Source organism: Camellia sinensis, chromosome 11 (assembly GCF_055761805.1).
Source record: "Camellia sinensis isolate YWXY chromosome 11, ASM5576180v1, whole genome shotgun sequence".
Classification (NCBI taxonomy): Eukaryota; Viridiplantae; Streptophyta; class Magnoliopsida; order Ericales; family Theaceae; genus Camellia; species Camellia sinensis.
In genome coordinates, this window is record NC_138971.1 from 155,187,096 (window position 1) to 155,213,432 (window position 26,337).

Sequence of the window (26,337 nt, forward strand, 5' to 3'; positions counted from 1 at the left end):
TTAGTTTGTGGCTAACATTTAATACACTGGTGAGTGTCATAGTACCCCTAACCACAAATATCTGATTGAAATAATATAACCTCGCAAATAGTAGTCTTTAGAAATTGTTTACAAATTAAGGTACGAAAATCAAATATTTTGAAATAATTTTCCAATCAAGATACAGAAAGCATTGAAAAACTAAATGCATCATATCATGAAGAAGAAATCAACTCTATGCCATAGCATCCCAACAATATAGCAATACATTTTTCATTAAACCGCTTATGAAAAACCACTTAATAGTTAAAAATAATAATTTTTGCAACTCATCTAGTTTGTCAAATTAATGTGAAAATCATCAATTACATCAACTATAGAATACAAATTGTTGCTTTACAAAATAGTCAAATTAAAAAGATTTTAAAGTCATCTAATAGCCATCAAGTATGGCTAGTATCAATACTTGAAAGAAAATATATAGTATGAAGAGTAAATTAAATAAGAAAAATTATAAATAGGTGATAACTTCACAAAATATTTAAAAACTCACTGATTTGTAATTTTCTCAATGAAATAAGAAGATGAATAAAGAGAGTCCATATTACAGTTTGGTGCACATCTCCATCATCCTATGAAAATAAAATAGAACATAATTTTATACAAAAAGGGAAAAAAAAAAAGCGTATACAAAGTAGTGACAACTGACATGTCCAAAGTAGTGACAATTTACATGTCCAAAGTAATAAATCAACTTACATGTCCAAAGGAATAACTCAATTGTAATAAACTGATTCAAAATAAAAGATCAAGTCAGCACTCTTACCATTAGTTTGTGGCTAAGACCTGATACATTGGTGAGTGTCATAGTACCTAAAACTACAAATATCTGATTGAAATAACATAAAATAGACAACATGGAGACAACATGGAGTATAATCTGACAAATAGTAGTCTATATAAATTGTTTACATATGAAGATACGGAAATTAAATTTCAAAGAATAATTTTCCAATCAATCTGAAGAAAGTAGTAACATCTCAACAAAAAATAGACAATCTATATAACAAAACACACGAATCGTCACCCTAAAACAGTGAATTTTGCAGTCAATTGTAAATTGAAAAACTAAATGCATAGCATCCCAGCAATAAAACCGCTTATGAAAAACGTCTTAAACGGTGAAATTTAATTTTGTAAAAAAAATAATGCCTACAACTAATCTAGTGTGTCAAATTAATGTGAAAATCATCAATTACATCAACTATAGACAACTTTAGAAGAGAAATTGTTGCTTTAAGAAATAGCCAAATTAAAAAGATTTAAAGTCATCCAATAGCTATCAACTGATCTTAATATGTTTTTCTCCTCTAATCTTAACATAGTTTCGCTCCCTTGATCTTAGCATATTTCCCTCCTCTAGTTTTACTACCTTCTTCAAAGCACTTGACAAAAAATGAGCACACATGTTTTTCCTTGCTAGCTGAACCATATTTTTTAAATAATCAACTCCAAAGTAGAAAGAACAATAGGACAACAAAGGTAATATACTATGATTATGTTGTGTTTTATTTTCATTGATAAAATAAAAGAGAGACATCCTAATAAAACGTTAATTTCCAGTTCATATTATATCAAATCCATTTAACCAAGTCAACAATATCCAAGAGACATGTCAAAACATAAAGTTGTAATTGAATATACCAATCAAGTAAAGGGTTGAACACATGACTTTTAGGTGTAATTACAACACGATCTCTTTCATAAACACTGCAAGTAAACCCAAACAAATTTGTCCCAAAAAAGCAAAAACAAAAACCAAAATGTAAACTAACCAAAAACAGAGCTCCCCAATTAAACTTTAAAAAAAAAAAAAATGGAAGTAATAAATAGACCAAGCAACCATATGACATATTGCAGTGCACCCTAAACAAATGTTATGCAATAAGAAATGACAATATTAAATCTTAGAAATGACAATATTAAATCTTAAAAAATTTCATGAACTAAAAAAAAACCTTACACAATTTCATTTCCAATGGAAGCCAATTACTCTATTAAAGAATCTAGATACTTTTAATGGGTTAACATGGTGTAATGAAATGCTACAAACAGATATTGCAAGAAAAATAAAAAACAGTTTAAATAAATTAATAGGTACCAAAAATATATTGCTCAAATCCGCCCTAGCACAATCTATAAATTGTGCATTTATAAGTACAAAAGGGAAACAAAAGGTATGGAGTTTCAAAAGCAGAATAATATCAAACAATAGTAATTTTTCAAAAGGAGCATGAGAAAAAGTTGACCTTAGATACATTTCATTGGTACAAAGGAGCATGAATCCTGTTCTACGAAAGAAACATGTTCTAGATGAGAAATCAAACACACCTAAAAACACCCATATAGAGATGTCCCAATTTAACGTATGCATCTTTGGACAAAAATCAAGCCATTAAATTAATTGGAAGCAAAAAAATAAAATATGATTTGCCACTACATAATCCAAACAAAAATTATATTAAATATACTTAAACTTAGCTATAATGGAAATGCAAAAATATAAGGGAATAAAAGGCTTCACAAAAATATTTGAAATACAGCAAAGTCCACATAGGTGGAAAGCTTTACAAAAAGAGGGTCATAGCTATCGTCTGCTTTACAAAATGTGTATACTTTACAAAAATATGTATTTGATAATGTCTTCAAATTTGTTATTTCTCACAATTCTTACGAACGCCTCATCAATTTTCGAAAGGTCTTCATAACAAAACTTCAGGATAAACAATATTTGTAGTGGAATCTTGCTCATCATTTAGGAGGAGGATACTTATACGATCGAAAGATGTGCATCTGGATAATGCCACGTATAGTTGGCCATGACTAAAAACAGGTATACGCAAATCAATCCCAACAAATTTCACAGATTGTTCTTGAGATTTATTAATGGTCAAGGCGTATGCCGATCGAACTAAAAATTGACGTCTTGTCATTTGGAAAGGCATTTTTACAGAAGACAGAATCAATGATATCCTTAGTATAAATGCCAAATTGCCAAACTTCTCTCCAGTTAAGATTCGAGCTTCAATTATGCGAGTGTCGCACCTTGATACCATCAATCTGGTGCCATTACATAGTCCATATTTCGGTGCAATGTTTCTTAATGACATTATAGGACAACCCACTTTCAACTCCACCTTAAAAGCTGGTAGCCTAGGAGGATCTAATGAATTTAAAAACTCATTAGGATATCCGTTTGTAATGGAATGATCAATTTCATCATCTTCAGCTATCTTATCTACAACAAGATACGTATATGTATTCCCTGGAAAAATATTCAACGCATCAATATTGATAGCACTGACATCATCATTTCGTGCAGAAAGAATTGCACGTTCCGTTAAGAATGACGGGCTGATGTATCTACCACATCCAATTGTGGATAAACTGCTAAGAGTAATTCCTTTAGATCCTGGCATTTATGTATTGTTGATGGAATTTTAATGATTTCTTGCGGATTGGTTCCAACCTAATAAATAAAATAAAAAAATTAAAAAAAAATGGTATAATCAAAGTATCCTCAAATGGTATAATCAAAGTTCAAATGAGTATTACCTCTGTCAAGAATTTTGCAAAAATAGCATTTCCAAGGTTTGCATGATTCAAGTGCATATTCAAATCTAAAGATAAAACATGTAGATCTTTCCACAAAACAGAGTGTCTCAATGATGCATTCACAATTTGCTCACAAACTCCTTTGGTTATAACTGGTAAGATTTGTCGAAAGTCTCCATCAAGAACAACAGTGATACCCCCAAATGGCTTTTCACAATCACAAATATCTCGAAGTGTGCGATCAACCGCCTTAACACAATGTCTATGTTGCATAGGAACTTCATCCCAAATTATGAGTTTTGTTTCTCTAAACAATTCAACCTGTAATGATTGCTTGTTAAAACCACAAACTGAATTTTGCAAGATATCCAATGGAATGGAAAATGTTGAATGTGCAGTGTGACCTCCTACTAATAGCAATGATGCAATTCCAGATGAAGCCACGGTAACAACAATATGGCCAAGGCTGTGACATTTTAATGCAATCGTATTGCACAAAAATGTTTTCCCCGTTTCGGCACCCCCACACCCCCATTCAAAAAGAAAATAATCCCTTTACTTTCAAAGACTAAAGAAGTGATTGCGTTATAAGCAATTCGTTGTCCATTATTGAAGCGATCGATAGTAATTTGCACATCTGTCTGTTGTGCCTCATTCTATAGTTGTTGATGTTCGAATATCAATCGGTTACCAACTGTTGCACTCCAATTTGCTGTAGGTTGTGGCATGGGCAGGAAGTCAATTAAACTCTTTCCTGATTCTTGAAGCATTTGATTCAAAAGATACAAACCATAATCTTCAATTTGAGCCTCAATTGGGTTAGAAATGGCAAATAATGTACAAAGCTTATGTGCAAGATCATCACAGATATGCATTGAAAATTGATTCCATAACGCATGTGGTTGTAGTGGAAAACATTGGGTCAGAATAATACAAAACAATCTCTTAAATTGATATCCGATTTTCATAACTGCAGCCTCTTTCAGGCACTATATCCATTATTCATCATCCTCTAAGAGTCCTCTTGCAACATATGCTGATTTAAACGTCTCATGGAAAACATTGTTAACTGTACGTAAACGTTGAAACGATCTTGGCCCTTTGACAACAGTTAACAATAAACGCAGATAAAATCTTTCACCACAGCTAGGGCTAGCAAAATACATTCTACCAATTGCATATCCATGTTCTCTTGGTTTCCATCTATGTTCTGACTTGAGCCAAACAAAATGTTGCAAAAATTCTTGGTAAGTGAATTGGCATTCATTTTCGTTAGAAGCACAATAATAAAAAAAACCAGTAAGAGTCGATTTTTGTTGCGCATCTTTGGAAAGAATCATTTCCAATGAGTCATTAGGATTGAAAAGAACACGATGCATTCCAAGTATGAAGTGCCAAGCGAACAACTGTTGGCATCTCTGCATGCAAATGATGACCGAATATTCGCCAAGCAGCTTTTGGTGGTCCAATATACCTAGCATCAAGATATTGTTGGATCTCATTAATCAATCCTAAAACCATTGTTGTGCGATCATAACCCTTGTAAATATACTTATGTATATAGTTAACACATCTCACTCCAGCACAAACTTCTACATTTATATGACAGTTGAACCGTTTAGAAAGATATGCATTGTATGGTATCACATCCTGTTATCAACTTCATGTCCTCTCACAGCATATACTTGACCACTATTATAACGACGATAGGTTGGATATCCATCTTGGTCCATAGTTGTTGATTCTGCAAAGGCTCGAGGGTATTTCTTAGTACATCTACCATTTTCTATACATGGTGCTTGGGGAATTCGAGCACCACATGGTCCATGTACCATGCAACACTTGACAGTTTCAAAAAGTGTAGGATCATCTTTTGGATCTAGAAATTCTACACAAACTAATTTGTCTACTTGAGCACATGTTCAAATTTTGTCTGGACCTTTAAGAAAAAGAAACGCATGCATATGTGGTAGGCCTCATTTTTGGAATTCAATTGTAAAAACATATGCAACTTTATTACCGAACACTTTGTTTGCCTCTATCTCCTTTATCAAACACTTTCTTTTTAGCTCAAAAACACGGGCAATCAAATCAGGATGATCAATAGCTTTTTATCGTGGTAATAATGCTAAAGTAATTTCTGGCCAATTGGGATTTGCAGTCATGGTGAGAAAAATATCTAGGTGCTGGTTGTATTGCGTGATAGCCATTGAATCTTGAAAGATTTCAAACATATGTCTAGGACTACCAGTAAATGAAGATGAAAAAATATACCTTTGACCAATTTGATTAGGTCGCAAGTCATCTGGATCAACATCGCTTAAATCTTGGTAAAGTTCAACCCGAATTTTTCTTTGATTAAGCTTGTAGTACGCTAACCGATTTTGCTCAGTTACAGCCCAAGCATCTACCAAAAACTCTTGGAATAGTTTTCCACCTCTCAAAATTGTTGAATACTCTTTAGGTCGCTTAAACAAATGATAACTATAAAAATCCATTTGAATAAATCGATCAGTTGAAGGCCGATCATGTTTAACGTCCCACAATTTCAACTCAGGTTCCCATTCGAGTTCACCATATGAGAATAATAAAACATAATGCAATCGCAAATACGCTGGGTGACATTAATTAATTTACATCAGTTCATTATTTCTCTGTAGATGTAAAATAACATCTCTCATTCCAGTAACCTCGGTTCCATCACTTGGTATTACAATTGCAATCTCATCAGTAGTTGGTAGATTATACTGTCGTTAGTCTGTTGCTAAACTGCAGTGAAGATGAGCAGGTAGATTTTGTCTAGTGAAGCTAATTGATTCAAAATTGCATGAGCCTGGCGAAATTTGTCAACAAATGCATTAACTTGCAACAAACTATCTTGAATAGTTTTGAGAACATCCCTTCGTAAGTGAGGATTTCTACGATTTCGAACTTTCAAAGTTGAATCAGGATCATAAATTTACAACTGAGCATAAGTTGCATCCTGACCTGGCTGTGGTAGAAGTGATCCTGTTTGATGTTGCAATTCCCCATGGATAATAAATGGTTTAGGGCCGCTTCCTCTTAGTACTCTTGGATCCAATGTAGCACAAAGACTTGTAAAAGCATTGGCTGCATTGTATACTCGAGTATAACGTCGAAACGATCTTACTTGATCATCATCCCCATCATATAATGCTTGAAGCGGTGGAGGGGGTGTCATAAGCAGAGGTAGCCTAGTCTTTCCTTTTGAACAGCAAGTTCCAAATAAGGGACGCTTTCGAGATGATTGTGCTAATTTTTCGTCCATCCAATGTAAGGCTGAACAGTAAGGATATAACACATCCATCTTGCCGAGAGAATGATGAAATGAATTCATGTGTGATTGAGTATTAATTGCAGTACTTATAGTCATATCTTCTAATTCATCATCTATACTGAGAGGGTAATTTTTGTATAAATTGGGTCGAGCTGGGTAATGGACTATTCTGTGTGTCACGACCCAAACCCGGCCCTATGGGTTTAGCACCGTAACCAGCCAGTAATCCGAGATTACCGAAGGCCTGCTGAACAGTAATACAGTAAAACAGAGTACAGGGCCTGGCGGAAGCCAATACAGTAAATAAATAGTGTCCATTGAGCTGTGACAGTCTGTATGCGAAAAGGCTTTTCATATATTCACACATAAATAGTACAGAACAGTATGTACAATATTCACATCCATTCAACTAGGGACTCAACCCTACAGAACAGTACAGAAAACATTCCGTCTGTACAAAACAGTACGGTCTATACAAAACAGTAAAACAGTACAGAAGGGGGAAAAACAGACAAAACACCCCCAAGCCATAGCATGGCAACTCGGAACCTCGCAGTGAGGCACAAAGGCTGGCTTGACAAAACTGGAGTAACCCTGACGCCTCTAGCTGCGGTCTGGTGCCTGTACACCTACATATATATATGAGCAGTGAGCTAAAGCCCAGTGAATAACATAAAGCGTAAAGGGGTTTAGAATGAATGTCCTTACAGTAATGAAAACAGTTCAATTCAATCAGTATTTCGATCGTTCAGTACAGTAAACAGTCATATGTGGTACATCCATTAGCATAACAGTACAGTAGGTCTTGAAAGACCGAACAGTAATGATGGCCATCAGTCAGTAAACAGTAGTGGTTCCACGAGGGAACCGACAGAGATCTCTGTAACAGTAACAGTAAACAGTAGGTACTAAGGATGCCACAGTACAGTTCAGAAATAAAGGACATGCATTCATTCAGTAATACCAGTAATCAGTTCAGAAAACAGTACAGTTCAGTTGTTCAGAAAATAATCATTTGTGAACATATCTTTACACAATCGTTACTCACAGAGTTTGGGCTACAGTAGGCTAGAGCGTGTCTCCCCAGTTGCCAACCCTACACAGTTCACAGGTTGAACACACTAAGCTACACAGTTGGGAAATATCATAACTTAATCCCTAATTTGTCTTGGTGTGTTCTACAACGATATCCTCATCTAAATGTCTTAAACTAGGTCTAAGAATGCCTAGGATGGGATGAGGATGCAAAAATACACTTAGAAAACATTTTGCAAACTTTGCTGAAAATAGGGGCTTCGCTCGAGCGAGACTTTCTCCGCTCGAGCGTAAGTCCAAAATCAAAGGCTTCGCTCGAGCTAGGAATCCTTCGCTCGAGCGGTCTGCAAAACAGTAAAAGTACTGGATGCTGAGATTTTACGCGCGATGGTCGCTGGATGGTCGCTCGAGCGGAGCCCTGGACAAAGGTGCTCGCTCGAGCGGGGAATCATTCGCTCGAGCGAGGAAGCCAAATCTGGAATTTCCAGATCTGCCTCCCAAGCTCAAACCAAGCATTCAACCATTCCAAACTCGACCTCTTGGGCCCAAATTCTGGAAAACATCATTAAATTCAATGTATAACAAGTTTCAAAGCTCAATTTATGAATTCAAGCCCCAAAGGTGAGTCAATTAAAACCACATTCAAACCCATTTTCAAGAACAACATTCAAACATGCATGAATGAGTTTTAAACCAAATTGAAGCTCCAAAGCTTGCTCAAATGAGCTCATTTCTTTCCAAAACCAGATGAAAACATGGTCTATAACAACAATATGAGCATGCATGTACTAATGCCCATGTAATCAACCTCAAAATGCAATAATACTAACATGCATGCAAGAGATGAGCTTCAATCCAACATGTATGCACCAAAACATGGCTTAACTCTACAATTAAAGCATGAATTGTGCAAGAATGAACTCAAGAACAACAATAAGAAGATGAATGTCCTACCTTAGTCTTGTATTCAAGGTCTAGGAGCTCAAAGTAGCAATCACACTTCAATTCTCAAACAATTCCAAGCAATTCAAGATGAAAACCAACTCCTCAAGTCTCTCTCTCTCTAAGGTCGGTTGAGGCAAGAAGAGGAGAAGAAATGTTTGGTTTGATCACATACGTGGAGTGTAAAAGGCTCAAGAGGTGTGATGTGGTGGCCACTAAGTGGCGGAACGGTAATTAAGTCCAACTCTTCAATTAGCTTATTTAATCTAATTTAATCGTACCTAATCAATTTTCAGATACTTATACCATAAAATCACATTAAATATGAGGGTCACGGAACATCAATCGGTTTCTAGTTCGGCCGCCGATAAGGCCTTCAATTAGCAGTTTAAACATATAAACATGAACAGATAATCAGACAATCAAACAGATAGAATGCAATTAACTAACATATACTCAGTCAATTCAGTATTTCATTCAGTTCGATTATCAGTCAGTTATCAGTCATTATCAGTTTCGTTTAACAGTAATCGGTCAGTCATTAATCAGTAAACAGTATGAGGGTTGTTACACTGTGGACCACAGTAAGGACTAAGTAAAAGGGCCTTGAAGTTAGCCCGGTCCAAAGGAGCTTTGTTGTTAGCTCGGTCGGTCAGAGCGGCAGCAGTTAGCTCGGTCAAACCAGACTGAGCCGAGGTATTGTGGGCCTTTACTCAGGGCCTTGCTGTTGAATAGCTTGATCGAGGCATGCTATGGATAACGTGGTTTCGACAGGCAATCGAGGTACAACCGTATAAAAACTTAGCAAGCTTGGCGTTGTGCATTGGAGCGCCACTTGGTTAGTTTGGTATTAAATGAACAAGCCCAGTTGAAGTGTCAAACCAAGGTGCGCGCAGTGAAAGGAAGAACCGAGCTAATTGGAGCTCGGTCTAGTCTGCTGCTTTAGCATGGCCATGTTATCTCAGTTGTGTTGACATCCAATCGTGGTAGAACCATCTCGCTTGGTTTAAGCAGTGAGGGGGGTGTTGAAGGATAAGCATTATCTTTTAGGAGTGTGATTCCTAGGAGAACTCTGCATGGAGGAATAAGAGTCCTACTAGGATTGTGCCACGCGGAACCTATAAAAGCTCATAACATCACCTATGGAGAGGTAACACAACTTTGATTCTCGAATACACAGAGCTTTTGTTTATTTGTCTATTTTGCTGACTTAGGCATCGGAGAGGTATCCGGCACACATCCGCCGGCTAGCTCACGTTTGTGTTTTCAGGGAGTAAAGTGACGACGTTTAGAGGAGCGCGGATTTGATCAACAAGATTATACAAGAAGATTATTTCTTGCTCGTACATATACATAGATCCTCTTAAAGAAATGTGACTGTAGAATTAGGCCTACAAATATTTGTTGTGCATAAATTAAAATTTATATACATGTAAAAGTAAGAGTATTATTTAAAGAATTAAACATGTTTTACGAATTCTGAGCTAAAGATGTACTTTCCATAGAGAACAAATATGTGGATGCATGTGTAACCATTGTTCGTTTTTGTACCAACGAAGTATCCGCAAGTGTCTTTGTACCTTGTTCTAGGCAAGCGTGACTGCGACGACTCGGTGTTAATGAAGGAAAGTCTTTAACATATGCTCCTAATCTCTCTCGTTCTTGTCGCAAGCGTTATCCCGATTGATATGTAGAGCATGCATTTTCATTTCTTTCACGTTCTCGTTGTGCACGTTGAGCTAATACAGCTCTTGATATAACATAACCATTGGGTCCCTAAAATATGAATATTAAATCATTGGATGCCTAAAATGCAAATATTATCAAGTACCATTTTTCACTGTCCAAAGAAAATACCATGTTCTATTTTTATATCCCCTCTTCCAAAAAAATGTATTATACTCTTGCCCATGACTACCCATAGTTTTATAATAATAATAAATTGTGTGATTTGGTTACACTAATGAACAAATGTTCGACCAACTTATGAGAATAATAAACGTTCGACCAGCAGATTGTGTGGTTTTGTAACAGTAATGAACAAATGTTCGATTAGCAAATGAGCTTCATAAAGTATCCCCATTTTCTTGTAGGGCCCATGCACTTACAGGAGACACTATACATTCCTTTCTCACTATATATCCCTTCATAAAGTATCTCCTATATATTCCTTGCCCATGACTACACATAGTTTTTATTTTATTAATTTAAATTTAAATTTTTTAATTTATTTTTAATTTAAATCATCAATCTATTGACCAAAAAAAAAAGTATTTTAGTTATTATACTCAATATAATTATACATAAAATATTTAAAGTACAATTTTGGATTGAGTTTAATGACTAAAATATAAATTTTTAGTCAATTTTATTTAACGAAAATAAGTAAATATTTAGATTAAAAACAAATTAAAAGATTAAAAATTTAAAATTTATTTTGATACAAGACTCAAACATGAAAGCTTTTCTTGTAATTTCTCCAAGATAACATTAATGGGTGGTTTAAAATTATTGTTTTTATCACATTTATACTTTATTCGGCTCCAGAATGAAATAAAATTTTAGGAATTCAACTAAAAGTCAGTATTTTAATTTTTTAATTTATTTTTAATGATATCACTTCACTATCTTTTTTATATATATTTTTAAAAAAATCAACTTTTAATCTTCGTAATTTTACATTTGATTTATTAACAAAATACCTTATCACAAGGAGACAAAAAAAAATAACTATTTTTATTTCAATAAATCACACACTATATTTACAATATTAAATATGAGCTACACTTTTCTTCGTATTTCTTTGGTGCACCTCCTATTATTGTTACCCTTTTCACACGCTTCGATCTTTATATGGGGCTTAATTCTTTAGGTAAATTATAAATATATCTTTTGAAATTTATTTAAATTACAAATTATTTTTTATAATTTTAGAAATTATATTATGTCTCTTAAAATTTCTAATTTCATAACAAATAAGTTCTTTTATTAATAAATTATCAAACTAATTAACAATTTTTAATAATGTTAAAATTTTATATCAATTAATATTTCAAATAATTTTATTATTATATAGGTAAACAATTAGAAATTTCACTTTTTCAATTAATTCTATTAATAAATAAAAAATTCTGACAATGAATATTTATAATTTTTCAAATTACAGAGGATAATTTATATTTTAAACAAATCTTAAAAGATATATTTATAATTTATCCTAATTCTTTCAATCCATGGGCGAAAAGAATTACCACTTGTTTCAAGAGTGACCCTTTATAAAACCAGATCCTTCGAATACCAGCATGTCTGTATTGCAACAGTTCACACAACTTTAAAGTTGTATTTGATTCATAAATTTACAAATGAACTTTAAAAATAAATAAATATATATATATATATATATATATTTATATATGTAAAATATAATTATATTTCATTCAAATTATATTTACTTTTTTTATTTTCTGAATTCCTATACAGATTCATAAAACAAATACAGTATAACTACCGGTACTATGACGGTCACTACAAAAATTAGAAGGATTTGGGATTCCTGCTGTTAGCCTTGTGAGACTTGTCCCGGGCCTATTGATTATCGAAATAATTTATATTGTAATAAAATCTATAGAACATATTATTCATATTAAAAATTAAATTAATCGGATATCTATAATTCATGCTATTCATTTATTTATTTTTATATATAAATGTGATCTTATTATGGGACTAGAGATATCCAACTAAGATTTTTTATTTATTTTTATAAATAATCTATTTAACGAATCTTGCAATATAAACTGTTTAAAAATTCACAACCGCCCCCCAAACAAGCCTGACGTTAGCAACCCCAGATCCACGCTAGATGGATAGATAGGAGAGGTACAGTGCCAGTTGTGATTCCTTGCTTAGGTACGTCCCCAAGAAAATTTATTGTATGTTGACCAAGAAGTTAACCTGCCGAGACCATCACTGTTTTGTCTTAAATAGCTTTGTACTGACTTTTCCACCTTAAAAGTAGTGTTTAGATCATCAATTTGGTAGCCAAAACATGAAATGGGCATCATATAATTAGAATTTGCTTGTATGAACAAATACAATGATTAGTAAATATACATGTTTCAGGGCTCAAATGGGGGATAATTTAAGGGGAAAAAATGGTAGAACATACAAACACCATGTGGATTGAAGATATACTCAACTGGATACAACAAGATTTTTTGAGTCTGGCAATTAGGAAAGTCAGCCAATCAGACGGTGTCCCGAGCTAACCAACCCAAGATCCAGCCAACAAACTCGTATAATGGTGTTCCACTTCTAGCATTTCCAAAGTAATCTCCGACTCTGAACAGGAGGGGCTAGTCCTGGGATATCCCGAATGTCTTTGTTGTGTGGATTCACAAGCTGGAAATTCAAATATTCAAAATAGCTCAGCACATATAATATTATATATGATATTTAATAAACCAGATGGCATGTAAGTGAACATAGCAAACTCGTTCAAGAAATATTAGGAACCGTTAAATCCTCCACATGCAACTTAAGCATTTAAGATGCAGTTTGATAATGTAGATAGTTTATTGTTTGTAAAAACGAAAACATTAAATATGTGTAACACATATGTATTTTAAAACTTGTTTGGAAAACAAGTGAGATGGGCGGCTGATGAGAGGTGATGGTCGCAGGCAGAAGAAGGTAGTTGTCGACAATTCGAGACAATGGCCATAGGTGGTTGTTAGTCGCAGGAGGTGGTTGTCAAGGGTAATTGCTAAGAGGAATACATTTATCTAAGTGCCTATACGAGAAAATAAATAAATAATTCATTTAGTACAAAAATTATCTAAAATGTGAATCCAAACCATGTTTGCAACTATTGCTCCATTTGTTTAGTTTAGTGGAAAATGGTTTTTGGACTTTCTAGCATTTGGTATGAGGAAAAATGAAAATCAAATAGAAAATGAGGTGATTTGGGCCGCCAAAAAAAATACTCTTACTTTATGAATAATGCTAAGGATTATGAAAAAAAATCATGAAATGTATCATAAAAGTTTTTCATCCTTTGATTAGTATGTGGTGTTTAATTGTATGTGTAATCTAAAAGTAGAGAATCTTTAATGATTATTTTCATGATATTTTCTTCATGATCCCTAGCATTACTCTTAATTTATTCCAAAGTTGAAGACGAGCACTTATCTCCCGAATCCAGAACGAAGTGTAGCAAGGATATTCCTAATTCAATGCTATGCTTGCACGAGTGCATCTTTCCATGGGACATGATTGTAAATGTTGATACAACATCCAAAAAATAATTTAATTTACCAACCAGACAACTAGAAAGTGCCAAAACCCACTAAAAAATTTGGAACATTTTTCCAATGAAGAATGACTGAAGATAAAATAGATACTGTGTTATGAGGAAAGGATGACTGAACTTTACTGCTACATAATAAAAGCATCGTGTGTGCATACCAAACACCTTTTCAAGCCCTTACATAGCCAAATTCAACCCCTAATGTTATTTTCATTTTCTGCAGTAGTTTGAGCTGGAAAACATATGAATTATTTCAAATGATTTTGAAAAAATTTCTGAACACGAGACAATAGAGTAAACAAAAGACGTGCCTATAGTAACCATTAGGTTAGGACTGTAACGTCTACACCAAAATTCAAGAAAAAAATAAAAATATGCAAAAGAACTTGAGTTCACAACCCAAGTAGAATCCAAATTCCAAATATGCACCAGGAATTCTTTTATGTCAACAAGCTAGTATTGGTGGGGTTACATACACTATTAAAAGGAATAAGAGAAAAGTGAATAAATTGACCAAACAAAAGTTGCATCATACTTCTGATATAGCATGCAAAGAAGGGAGATAAGAAGTGAAAGGCCTAACCTTTACAATAATGATAGTTACGACTCCAAGCACAATAAGGAAGAGCAAGGCCATAATGCACTTATCAGTTGCAACCTAATTCAAGAATCCAAGTAAGTAACACAAAATAACAATATATATCAAGTACATCAGAGAAGAGAGATGTGAAAATTTTAGAGATTGACCTGCCTACCAATTTCCTTCACCAGTTTAGAAGCCTTCTTGATCGAGAAATGGATAGAGTCCAACTCATTAACAATTCTACTCATTTGTTCAGTCTAAACATAAAAGAAGTATGATGTTTCAGTTCTCACACCTAAATTTTAGAAGCTGTCAACTTTCTTTCTCAAATTAGTCTAACAATGTACCTGCGCCTTCAGAGCTGCTGCAGTATCGGTTCCAACATTAATTGTGTCATGGACAACCTATTACAAAAACAGAGAACCTGGAAAATAAGCTTTTGAAGATTTACAAGCAATTTCACCACTGCCTCCTCCCCCTCTTTCTCTCTTGGTGGGGCACATTTGGGAGAGTCACTAATTTACATGCATTAAACAAAATGTGCATAGTTTGGTGGTGTTGCTTCACATTGGTAGCACCACAAAAAGCTTTATCAGGGTTCAAGTTATTGGATAGAAAAACCATCATCATTTATTTATTTCTTTTTAATTCCACACCAAATTGCTTCCAAGACCCAAAACCAAATGAGATTGGCAGGAAGATGTTGCTAGCACTACCAAACAAATATGTGCCAAACAAATTTAAAAACTGGAGGTCCATTAGCAGGTATATGATGTGGCATAGAAAAAAAAAATGTAAACTAGAACAATTGTTATCCATGAGCACATCTAACCAGAGACAAGTTCATCACACAAGTTGAGAAAATTTTAGTCTTCAGATAGGTCAGCTACAATTATTCGCAACATCACTTTCTTTTTTATCATTTTTAATTGGGGTGTCCTAAATAAGTGTACTTTTTGTCTTTTTGGACTAAAAAATTGAGGAAGAAAATATGGATGTTTGGGTTAACTTTTTGACTTTTTATGAAAAAATGTGTAATAAAAAATTGTAAAAATTGATTTATAGAAAAAAATTAGGATTGGGAGTTGTGCAGCCGTAATTGTTGACTTTTGGTAAATAGTGTTAACTTTTTAACTTTTTGAGTAACTTTTTGATTTTTTGACTTTTTTGCAATATGCCAAACTTGGCCTTAGAATACCAAGACAGAGATAACAAATGCATACTTTTAGATATGTGCTAGCTTTCTGGGCATTGCCAAATGTAGGTGTTTCAACAATATGTAGCAAAAGTTAACTAACTCTGGTTAACTTGCCAACCTATCATCAAAAGTAAAAATGGAAAAGGCTAATTATATCAATAATAAAGAAAGGAGGGGGCTAATCCAAAGCCTTCTCTCACGTGTCACTGTGAGACACATGGATGAAGGAGGGGGCTACCAATGCAATTTTTTGACTGCAGAATAACAGTCTCCCTAAGTAAAATAAAAAAGATAAAACTAAATGTCCAATAATTCCTATACCACTCCAAGACAAATAACTGAACCTCACTGAGTTAGCCAAAATTGATACAAGTAAACCAGCAAAAGATCAAATGATTGTTTCTGAAGGAAAGCACCAAGCTGTAGTAGTAGTAACAGCAACAGGCGCCATTAGTGATACAAGAGGGGTTACAGAAAACCCATCGCAAGCCCGGAGAGGGGGAAGAGAGTTTTGGTAAGCAAAAAGCCAACTTAAAACTTAAAATCAAATTATGTTAGCAGTGACACAGATTGAAGATAAAGTGGGGGAATGCCATTTGAGATGGCTTTGCCCTTGTGCATTGTAGGTTAACTAATGCATAGGCATGAAAGATTGACTCGAATCAAATTGAAGGGGCGAAAACAATTACATGTGGGCCAGGCCATATTTGGACTTTTTAAGTCTTTAATCAATATATAGCTTTCCATAGAGTTAGCTGGAGAAGATAGACATACGTAGCAACCAAAGGCAATTGGCGTAAGGCTTGTTGAGTTGACTGGAGCAGAATAGATATACTAACCTTTTTTGACCTCTCAATGGCTTGATCAGTCTCATCCATCATCTGATTTCCATTATCTATTAACTCTTGATTCGTCATAGCTGCATTTGTTTGCTTTTCAGATCAGAAATCTTACAAAAAATAATACACATCAGTAAAATGAAATTTACACAAACATTCTGCACATCTGATAAAACAACAATGTGCGCTTACACTTCCATAACATTCAAGAATTAAAAACCATGCAGAAGAATTTTTAACCATGAAGCAGGTTTTACTAGTTCATGATAATGACAGTTAGGCCACTCAAGATGATCCATACAACAGGCCATTCCTAGTTCTTCTGGTCAATACTGATGGACAGAGCTGCAAGAGGTGAACTAATCATAGACCTATCCTTTAGCATTATTTGCAGTGTATCTGCCCAGCTGCACTTGTACTCAAACCCTTGTTCTCACTCTTAGTGCCCAAGCTTTTACCATTTTACTAATTTTTTAGAGGGGTTTTGTTAACAAGTGGTACTAGTTAAGAATGTATTAAATGAAGCCAACTACTTCCACTAGTATAGAAATCAAAAAAAGTAATGAATGTTTGCTTGGCACGAATTTAATTATTTCGTAATAAGACCAAAATATTCACTAAAGACAAAAATAAACAATTGTCTTTCATTTAAAAATCTAACCAAATCAAACACTTTATCTTACATTTAAAAAAGAAAATACACAGTTGTGTTTGGTTGTATTTTCTAAATATATTTCTACCCCTTTATTTGCGTTTGACGTATGTTTACGGTTTTCAAAAGTTAATTCCACATTAAATTTTGAAAACTGTCTAAGGCAGGAAAATTTGGGCTAACCGGTTGTCCCACCGGTTGACCGGAACAGTACATTTTTTTTTTTTTTTTTGCAATTGACACATGTTAATTTTTATATATTCAATAAAAAATATTTTCCAAATTTTTTAAAATTTGTTATGAGCTTTGAATAGAATTTTGAGTTATGTGTTTGGTTATGAATTGTAAGTTTTTGTATCAAATATCATATGTCACATCAAAAATTTCCCACTCTTTTCAAAACTCATTCACCAAACAAATTTTCCACGCTCAAATCATAATTCTAAAACTCACAAGCTCAAATACAACTCCTATTCTCAAATCATATTTAGAAAACTCTACCAAACACTACCCACCTTTTTGAAACATGATTTCTCAAAACCAATATAATCATTTAAAAAGGAAAAACCTTTTTTCATGTAGATAAATTAGATTATACAAGTTCAATTAATAATTTTGAAACTAAAAATGCCAAAAAGTAAAACATAAAGAATTAAAAAAAAATAAAAATAGCCTAAAAAATAAAAATTAAAAAAAAAAATTGACGCAAAAGAAAGAGGATATTTTTGTCTTATTACAAAAGAATTAAATTATTTCCAACCAAACATTCATTACTTTTTCTGATATCTATACTGGTGGAAATAGTTGGCTTCATTTAATGCATTCTTAGCTAATCCCCTTAGGACATTTGTTAACAAAATCTTTTTTAGAGATACCCAAGTCAAATGATTACCGTATCATCTTGACAGGTTACAAGTGAAGAATCAATCAACTCATGGGAGATTCTAAGGGTATGTCTCATATTTGATTCTCGACTTGGAGGTAAGCTATAGGATAATGACCAAATTCTGAAGCAGCTTGCAGAAATTGCACTCACCCAGACTATGATCATGCAGTCAATTTGCTTGGCCATTATAGCAAGTTCCACAACTCTCACTCAGCAGCAGCATACTGGTTGCCAACATTTGTAAAGTTATCTCCTTAAACATAAGCCTCGTCTTTCGAAGGGAAAGAAGACTCAAATGTTTATATTAGGTGAGGTTCAACTGTCCAATGCGGAAAGAAAAATAGCATGCAGCTGATATGTTCCCAAATGGGAACTCGGAAAATGGAGAACTTAAGTGCAGTTTGAAGTTGCAATTAAGAAAATCCACTACGTTGAATTAAAAGCTATGGCCTTGATATCAGTTATTAGTTCACCCAAAGAAATCAGAGTACTGACCTCTACAAGGGCCACATTCTACATATTCTTGGTGAAAGCTAGAATATGAACCAAAACCTGATTGGCTTGTTTTGGCTCTGTTCATCAGTGCTTCTGTTTTGCCCCCAGTTCAAAGTTTTAGACTTCAAAAAAAAAGGCTGTTTGGCTGTGTATTGCAGGGTCAGTTTACTCAAGGTCCCTGTAGAAATTTAATGTATAAAGAGAAATAGAGAATTGTATTATTGATTGATTTATATTGATATCTATTACAATGATTCATGATTCCTATATATAGAAGAGGGTGAGTGTGTAGTAGGTAAGGAGTAGGTGAAGTGGAGGTGGTAGTGGTGTAGTGGGTTAGGTTTAGTGGAGTAGGTGAGGTGAGGTGGTAGTGGTGTAGTGGGTTAGGTTTAGTGGAGTAGGTTTAAGTGGGTGAAGTAGGTGGAGAGTAGGTGGATTTTAATAGCCCCCCGCAAACTCAAGGGGGATAGGAACTAACCAACTTGAGTTTGGAGAGAGTAACAAAACAAGAAAATACATAAAAATAAAAGAGGATAAGAGACACTGTATGGTCGTGTCAGACCATTGGTGAAGACACTAGATGGTGGTGTCATAACGTTGTAGAGGACACTGTATGGGGGTGTCATAACCATGTAGAGGACACTGTATGGTGGTGTCATAACGGTGTAGAGGACACTGGATGGCGGTGTCAGACCGATGTAGAAGACAGTTTATGGGGTCATGTCGGACCGTTGTAACAGACAATGTTGTGACAGTTGTGGTAACAGTTTACGGAGTCTTGCTGGACCCTTGTAGAAACTAACCGGAATCAATGTCGGGACAGTTTACAGAGTCTTGTCGGACCCATGAAGGAGCTAACCGGAATCAATGTCGGGACAGTTTACAGAGTCTTGTCGGACTCCTAAAAAGTCGCACCCTCAAAAGGTGTGCCCAATCTATCAAAAGGCGTGCCATCAAAAGGCGTGCCCAATCCATAAAAAAGCGTGCCAGATATGATGGCGAGGCACGTGAGTGCCTTGGCTGGCGCGCCCGTTTGTCGTCTGGCGTCAAGTCAAGTGGCTCTGATACCATGTACCATCAAAAGGCGCGCCCACTTCATCAAAAGACGTGCCCGACAGAAAGCGTCGAGCCATCAAAAGGGGCGCCTGACACGCGGCGATGCACGTGATTGACAGAGCGCGTGTCGGCCTCGTCGTCTCTGTCTTTATAAACCAAAGCGAAGTCTGAGGCTTGGAAGCATAACAAACCAGTTGAAACCTCTTCGTTCTCTGTAACATTCTGTAACCAACCCTTCTCTGAAACACTCAGCAACCCAAAAACATGGCTTCTTCTTCCCGTTCAGCTACCCAGAACATAGCCTCTTCTTCCCGTGGTCTGCTCACTCTCTTTCCCGACCTCAACGAGTCAACAAGAGAGATAACTGGTGCGGTGGCCTGTGAACCTCAACCAAACACCTCTAGTTTTGCTCCGTTGAACTTTCCGATGCGGTCGGTGGAGCAAAAAATGGCAGTGCAAACGGATATTGAAGCTAATCAGTATACATTGAAGTCCTGTGTTGAAACTATGACTGCGGTCACAAACTTGTCGCACCGGCTGCAGAGTAGGACAAATGAGGTGCAGCAGTTAAACGCCCAACTGGCTCTGCTCCAACGCATGTATAAGGATGCGCGAGCAGAGATACTGCTAAAGGCGGAAAATAAGGAGCTGAAGCGGAAGGCCACCGTTATGTTCCGATTTGGAGGTCCGCCATATGCTGTAGTGGAGGAGCAAGGTGGAGTGATCGTGCCCAGTGGAGTGGGAAACACGGAGGCAACACCGTCAAAGGCCGTCCAGGACGGAGGCAAGAAGAAAAGACCGGCGGAATAGGCGAAAAAGTGAGGTCGGTGGGTGGCCGTCTGCAGAAAAGAAAACAAATCTTGTGGTGTTGTGGTTTGTGTTGTTGTGGTTTTTTTTTTTTTTGTTAAAATTGTGATCGGGGTTGATCCCTGAGATGAATAAAAGATGGTTTGGTGTGCAAAGCTATATGGTATGAATGGAATTTGAAAAAGATTAAAAAATAATGTGAAAGAAAAATAAAGAAAGAAATAATAAAAATATATTTGAAATCAAAATGAAAGATGGGGGAAATAAGGAAAGTGGTTTGGAGAAAAATAAAAATAATGGATTTTGAAATCAAACGGAGGAGAGAGAGGGGACAAGCCCATGTGAGAGAAAGAGGGGAAAAATGATAGCCGATGCACCCAAAAATAATCTAGCTGCTATCCACAGGCGCTTAGGGGAAGGAAATGGTAGCAAGAGATGGCCAACACCATATATGGCTATAGCAAAGAAATGGAGTATCAAGCTCAATGGGCTAGGATTTAGACCAGAGAGTAAAGCCACTGGTCCTGTTGAACACACACCTCCAAGACTCAAATAATCAAAACATGCTTCACGCATTTTCTTCCTTGCTTGATCAGGAGATGCACAAAACACCTTATACAGGGCTCCAGTCATTCCTCCACCAGTTAAAGGATGACGCATGTTGAAAGCATCACCTATTAATAGTGCTCCAGGAGTAGGGTAAGGAGCAGCTGGCATACTTCTATTGGGCATTGTTCTAATACTTCCCTTATCAATTGCAGCTATAAATGAATCATGCAGCTCAGGTGGAACCTGGGGAGCCACCAGAGGGAAGCAAAGCCGAAGGCTGTAAAAGCGAAAAAGGAAAAGAAGGCTCCGGCTAAGACAAAAGCTGCTGCGCCAAAAGCTAAAGCCGCTGTGAAGCCCAAGCCAGTGGCAAAGGCCAAGCCAGCTGCGAAGCCAAAAGCTGCTGTGAAACCGAAGGCTGCCGTGAAGCTGAAAGCTGCAGTGAAGCTCAAGGCTGTGGCGAAGCCCAAACCAAAGCTGAAGGCGAAGGATCCTAACAAGAGGCAAATAAGCATGGAGGAGAAGCATAGATTGAGTGTTGGGTTGCAGAGTTTGCCCCAGGAAAAGATGCCACAGTTAGTGCAGATTATGAAGAAGAGGAATTCACATTGGCCTCAAGAGAGAGGATTTAGGCAGTGATGGGAAGGTATGTGTAGAAAATAAGCGGAATAGGTTGAGGTCCGGCGGGCGGCCAAGGCGAGGTTGCCGCCCGCCGGTGAAACGAAAAATACTAAGTGCTTAACCTTGCTCTGATACCATGTAGAAATTTAATGTATAAAGAGAAATAGAGAATTGTATTATTGATTGATTTATATTGATATCTATTACAATGATTCATGATTCCTATATATAGAAGAGGGTGAGTGTGTAGTAGGTAAGGAGTAGGTGAAGTGGAGGTGGTAGTGGTGTAGTGGGTTAGGTTTAGTGGAGTAGGTGAGGTGAGGTGGTAGTGGTGAACCAAACTGAATATACATATACACACACATATATCTTACTCAAGTAAAGAAGGTACAATCTATACAGAAGTAAGGGCTTCTTTTAAATATGTGGAATAGAATCCAACCAAGTCCAACAAAAGACTTGAAGAGGACAGCAGCATTGTTGTCTTGCATCATTCATGAGAAATAGCCTTTATTCCTCAATTGAATAGGCTTGGATAGGCACTATGCAAGTCTTCTACAATTGGCCCAACTACGCTGTGTCTAGCTTTAGTAACTGTTCTAATTATGGCATTCTAAATATTAAATAGTAGAAAATAGTAAAACCAATAATCGAACCAAGCCAACTTGGTTCTCTCTCTAATCTCTCCTCTTTGTCTCCTTCACTTCCACTCTTCCTCAGCTACTACACTACAAATGGTGGCTCAGCAATAGTTCTACAATCTTTTTCAATTTCATCATAACAAAATAGCACATAAAAGTTGTATGACCTAAAGTTGTATATCAGATGAAGTATTTTCGTTCCATATTTAGAAACTCTGATTTATAGTATGTAAAAAGCATAAAGCAGTCTACAGATCAATTAAAATTGCAAGTTAGCAAAGAGGCCATATCCTTACATGAAGCTAGCAAGACATTGTCTTCTCCAATCCCTTCACTAGGCCCCTCAAAGAGCTCAACTCGCTTGTTGTCAAGATTGCTTGCACATCTACAACAACAACCACAAAAATGTGAAAACACAGCCGCATATACATAAAAACCTAAAAAGCATGACAAAGAATAACAATTAACATGAGAAAAGCTGAACACCTGAAAAATAAAGATTGTGACACTTAATAAACATTTCTCTTTATTTCATAAAAACAACTTACGCATGGGCAAATAATTTCTGATACATTATCTTAAAAAAAATGCATTTGAATTGACTAGTTTCAAAAAGGAAATAAAGATCATTTAAGGACAAATTATTTTCTAGAGCCATCCAGTGAACCAACAACAACAACAACAAACAAAACCAAAAAGGAACAAAAGAATGATCAAAAGCATGCTCAACAGAAATAAGGGATTCTATGGAACATGTGAACATATACAACAAACAAAACCAAAGAGGAACAAAAGAAAGAGAGAAAGCATGTTGAACATAAATAAGGGTTTTTATAGGACATGTGAACATGTATCACATACACATGTTCAACAAAGAAAATGAAGACAGTTAACTACAAGGTTTTGAGCTGACCTCTTTGTCAGATTACACTGTTACTGTCAAATTAACATTTCAAATGAGTGAGGCTATGCATGACATGCATTTAGAAAGTTAATATAATAATCAAATAATCCTTCAATGGACTTCTGAAATGCTTCATCAATTGTTAAGTATTAAGTACTAGAGATGTTTACTTACTGCTTTTTCATAGCAACATATGAATTCAACTCTTTGATCTGCACAAAAACAGACACAACATTCATTATTGCAACATTCCGGCTATAGTTGCAGCATCAAATACCAAAACCCAAATTAAAGTATCAAAATGAGCCAACCAGTGATTGCTTTTTCTCGTTCAGTATCTTGTTTGTATCTGGATCGTTTCTATCCTCCAAACCTTTCAGCTCTCTATCAAACTCTTTAATAAGCCTGGAGAAACAATAATCATTATATGTTTCTGATTTATTAAAGACAGCAAAAAGGGGAAATAAATACTTAAAAATATAATCCACTATTAAAATCCCATTTATCTTGGTTGGTCCATCATGTTTAGTTGAAATTGTTGAGCATCAACAGGTTCAAATTGAGTTGCCCCTTGAAACAAAACAATGCCTCCACACCACATGTTGATATTTTATATAGCTACATGTTATTGCTTGAAAGAAAAATCTAAAACATGTTACTAATATTTTATCAATCATTTGAGGCATAGAAACTTGAATCCCAAAAACTTTTAAGATTTTGTTAATACAAACTTATGAGAACCTTAATTCTTCAGATTTAACTTTTAAGTTACCCAAGTGCAGTTTAATAATGTAACAATTCAGGTAGAAGAAGATAAAATTCATGTCCCTGAACTTTATTTGCATAATTTCAAAATATATTTCCCTTTTCTTCAATGCAAATTCACCATTCCACCCAGAAATAAACATCAGCCAGAAGTTGTACCACACTGAAAAATACTGAAGTTTAAATTCCATCAATAAATGTAAATGCATATATATACATGCTCATGTAAATGTCTGCAAGTGCATTCATGCATTTGTGTGGGCGGTTGGTCTTCAAAACACTGATTACCTCTTACACTCCCGCAATTTGTCGGTGAGCTCTTCCAGCTGCCTACTCCGCCTATTCGAGTCCTTAATCTTCTCCAATTTCTGAAACCCATTTCTGCAAGAAAATAAACCCATTTTGGCTCATTAAAAACTCGTTCGAGCTCAAATTAGTTAAAAATGAGCCAATTTTGAACACATTTCAGAGCTCGTTAATGTTTTCAAACTACGCTTGAACAATAAATTACTAGATCGGCTCGGTTCAATAAGCCTAAGGCTACATAAAAATATCAAATTACTCGATCTTGCTCGACAAAAACTAACTTGTATGAGATCGGCTCCAAAATTTAACGAACAAATCTTGAATAGTTAACTGCTCGGCTTGTTTGACTCGTTTATCACCCTTACATACATCCTATAAACTATCAAAGTTGTGCAAATCTCCAACAAACAAATGCATTCACAATCAATAAGGCTTAAACAATAATTGAAGACAACGAACTCATTGAAAATGATAATATAATATCTGAAAATCCTTACGATAGAGCTCGAAATATATCAGCGATCTGACCATCGATCTCCGCAAGCTCCTCGCTAACCGTAGCTAACGAAGCCATCCTTCTTCAACCTCAATCACCCTCTACTTTTCTTATAAAATCAACAATACATCAAATTCCCTATACCAGTGCTTCACAAAAACATAATACCAATCCACAAAATCGAAAAAATCAGCAATGGAAACAATCGGAGGTCACAGAATCCGAAATTAAGATCAAATGTTAACAAATTCCAGACGCATTCGAATATGCAATGCAGTATAAAGAAAATTGGAATGTGAATTGGCCCTAGGAGTCCGATCAATGGAGGTTTGGGCGTTTATGGATCTGATCGAAACCTAGGGTTTTTGTATGTGGATCTAGATAATCATTTCTCGTGAATAACAGGGACAATGCCTGGATTTTTTTATTTTTTTATTTTTGGGGAGTTTGGGAGGGACTTGAGAGGTTTAAACAAATACCGATATTTCGGCCGTTAAAACCGCAAAAATAGTGAAACCGACGATGTGTGGGGTCCACGCAAGTTTGGAGCCGGTGTTTAAATGGCTTAGCTTATTAATTAGTGTACCAATATTAATTATGATATTATTATTAATTTCACTCATTAATTATATTACAAATATTAAAAAAAAATTAAATTATTCTACATTACACTAATTAATACATATAACATTATTCTTTCTATTCAAGTTGAAATGCTTTGTAAATCAGTTGTAATTTCACGAAGGGAGCCATATTCTTTCATTTAAGCCTCGTGGGATTGTTGCATCCTGGCAAGATTTTAGGGCATAAGTTCTGCAATCTCAAGTTTCACTTTTTTTTAGGGTAGTCACTCAGGTGACAATATATATGGTTGGTTGGATAAATTTTTCAAGGAAAATTTAGCTATAAATCTCATTTACCTTTATTTCATTGTTAAAAGGACTAAGAAAAAAATTATACTTTCTAAATCCCCTTATAATTATAAAGTCTTGCATAAAGGACAAAATTTATTATTTAAATATTTTATATGACTATTATACCCCCAGCTTCTGCATATATAATTAGCTTCGTCATCAACTGTATCATAATCACCATAATCGTGTCTTCGAAGCTTCAACAGAAGGTTGGTGGCACCATAGTCGCGTCTTCCAAGCTTCAACAGATCAAATTCATTGAAACAATAACACTAACAGATCATTAGAATCAATCAGACAAAGAATATAGCAGTTTCAATTACCAGAAATAGTTCAACATTGAAGGACCTAATTGTAACAAGCCCGCGGGGGGACCTCGCTACAGCTCGGACTCGACTTTTCGTAGTCACGGTTCTAAATCTGAACCAAAGAGTCCAAATCCGGCAAATCG

General features: G+C 35.4%; 3 protein-coding genes across 3 annotated transcripts; all 3 read right to left on the reverse strand.

Annotated features, from left to right (window-relative positions):
* Window positions 1-2,741: 2,741 nt before the first annotated feature.
* On the reverse strand, window positions 2,742-3,458 carry LOC145802788 (uncharacterized). Its single transcript, XM_082895574.1, has one exon. It carries the CDS (start codon window positions 3,456-3,458, stop codon window positions 2,742-2,744), a length of 717 nt encoding a protein of 238 aa, XP_082751700.1.
* A 3,095-nt stretch (window positions 3,459-6,553) lies between these two features.
* On the reverse strand, window positions 6,554-6,922 carry LOC145802789 (uncharacterized). Its single transcript, XM_082895575.1, has one exon. The coding sequence runs from the start codon at window positions 6,920-6,922 to the stop codon at window positions 6,554-6,556; it is 369 nt and encodes a 122-aa protein (XP_082751701.1).
* Window positions 6,923-12,902: 5,980 nt separating this feature from the next.
* Window positions 12,903-25,452, reverse strand: LOC114301513 (putative plant SNARE 11). Its single transcript, XM_082895931.1, has 10 exons — window positions 24,974-25,452; window positions 24,459-24,551; window positions 23,717-23,810; window positions 23,580-23,617; window positions 22,798-22,886; window positions 16,798-16,877; window positions 15,108-15,164; window positions 14,925-15,017; window positions 14,761-14,835; window positions 12,903-13,270 (listed from the first exon to the last, which is right to left on the reverse strand). Exons 1-10 carry the CDS (start codon window positions 25,048-25,050, stop codon window positions 13,184-13,186), a joined length of 783 nt encoding a protein of 260 aa, XP_082752057.1. The 5' UTR covers window positions 25,051-25,452; the 3' UTR covers window positions 12,903-13,183.
* Window positions 25,453-26,337: the final 885 nt, after the last annotated feature.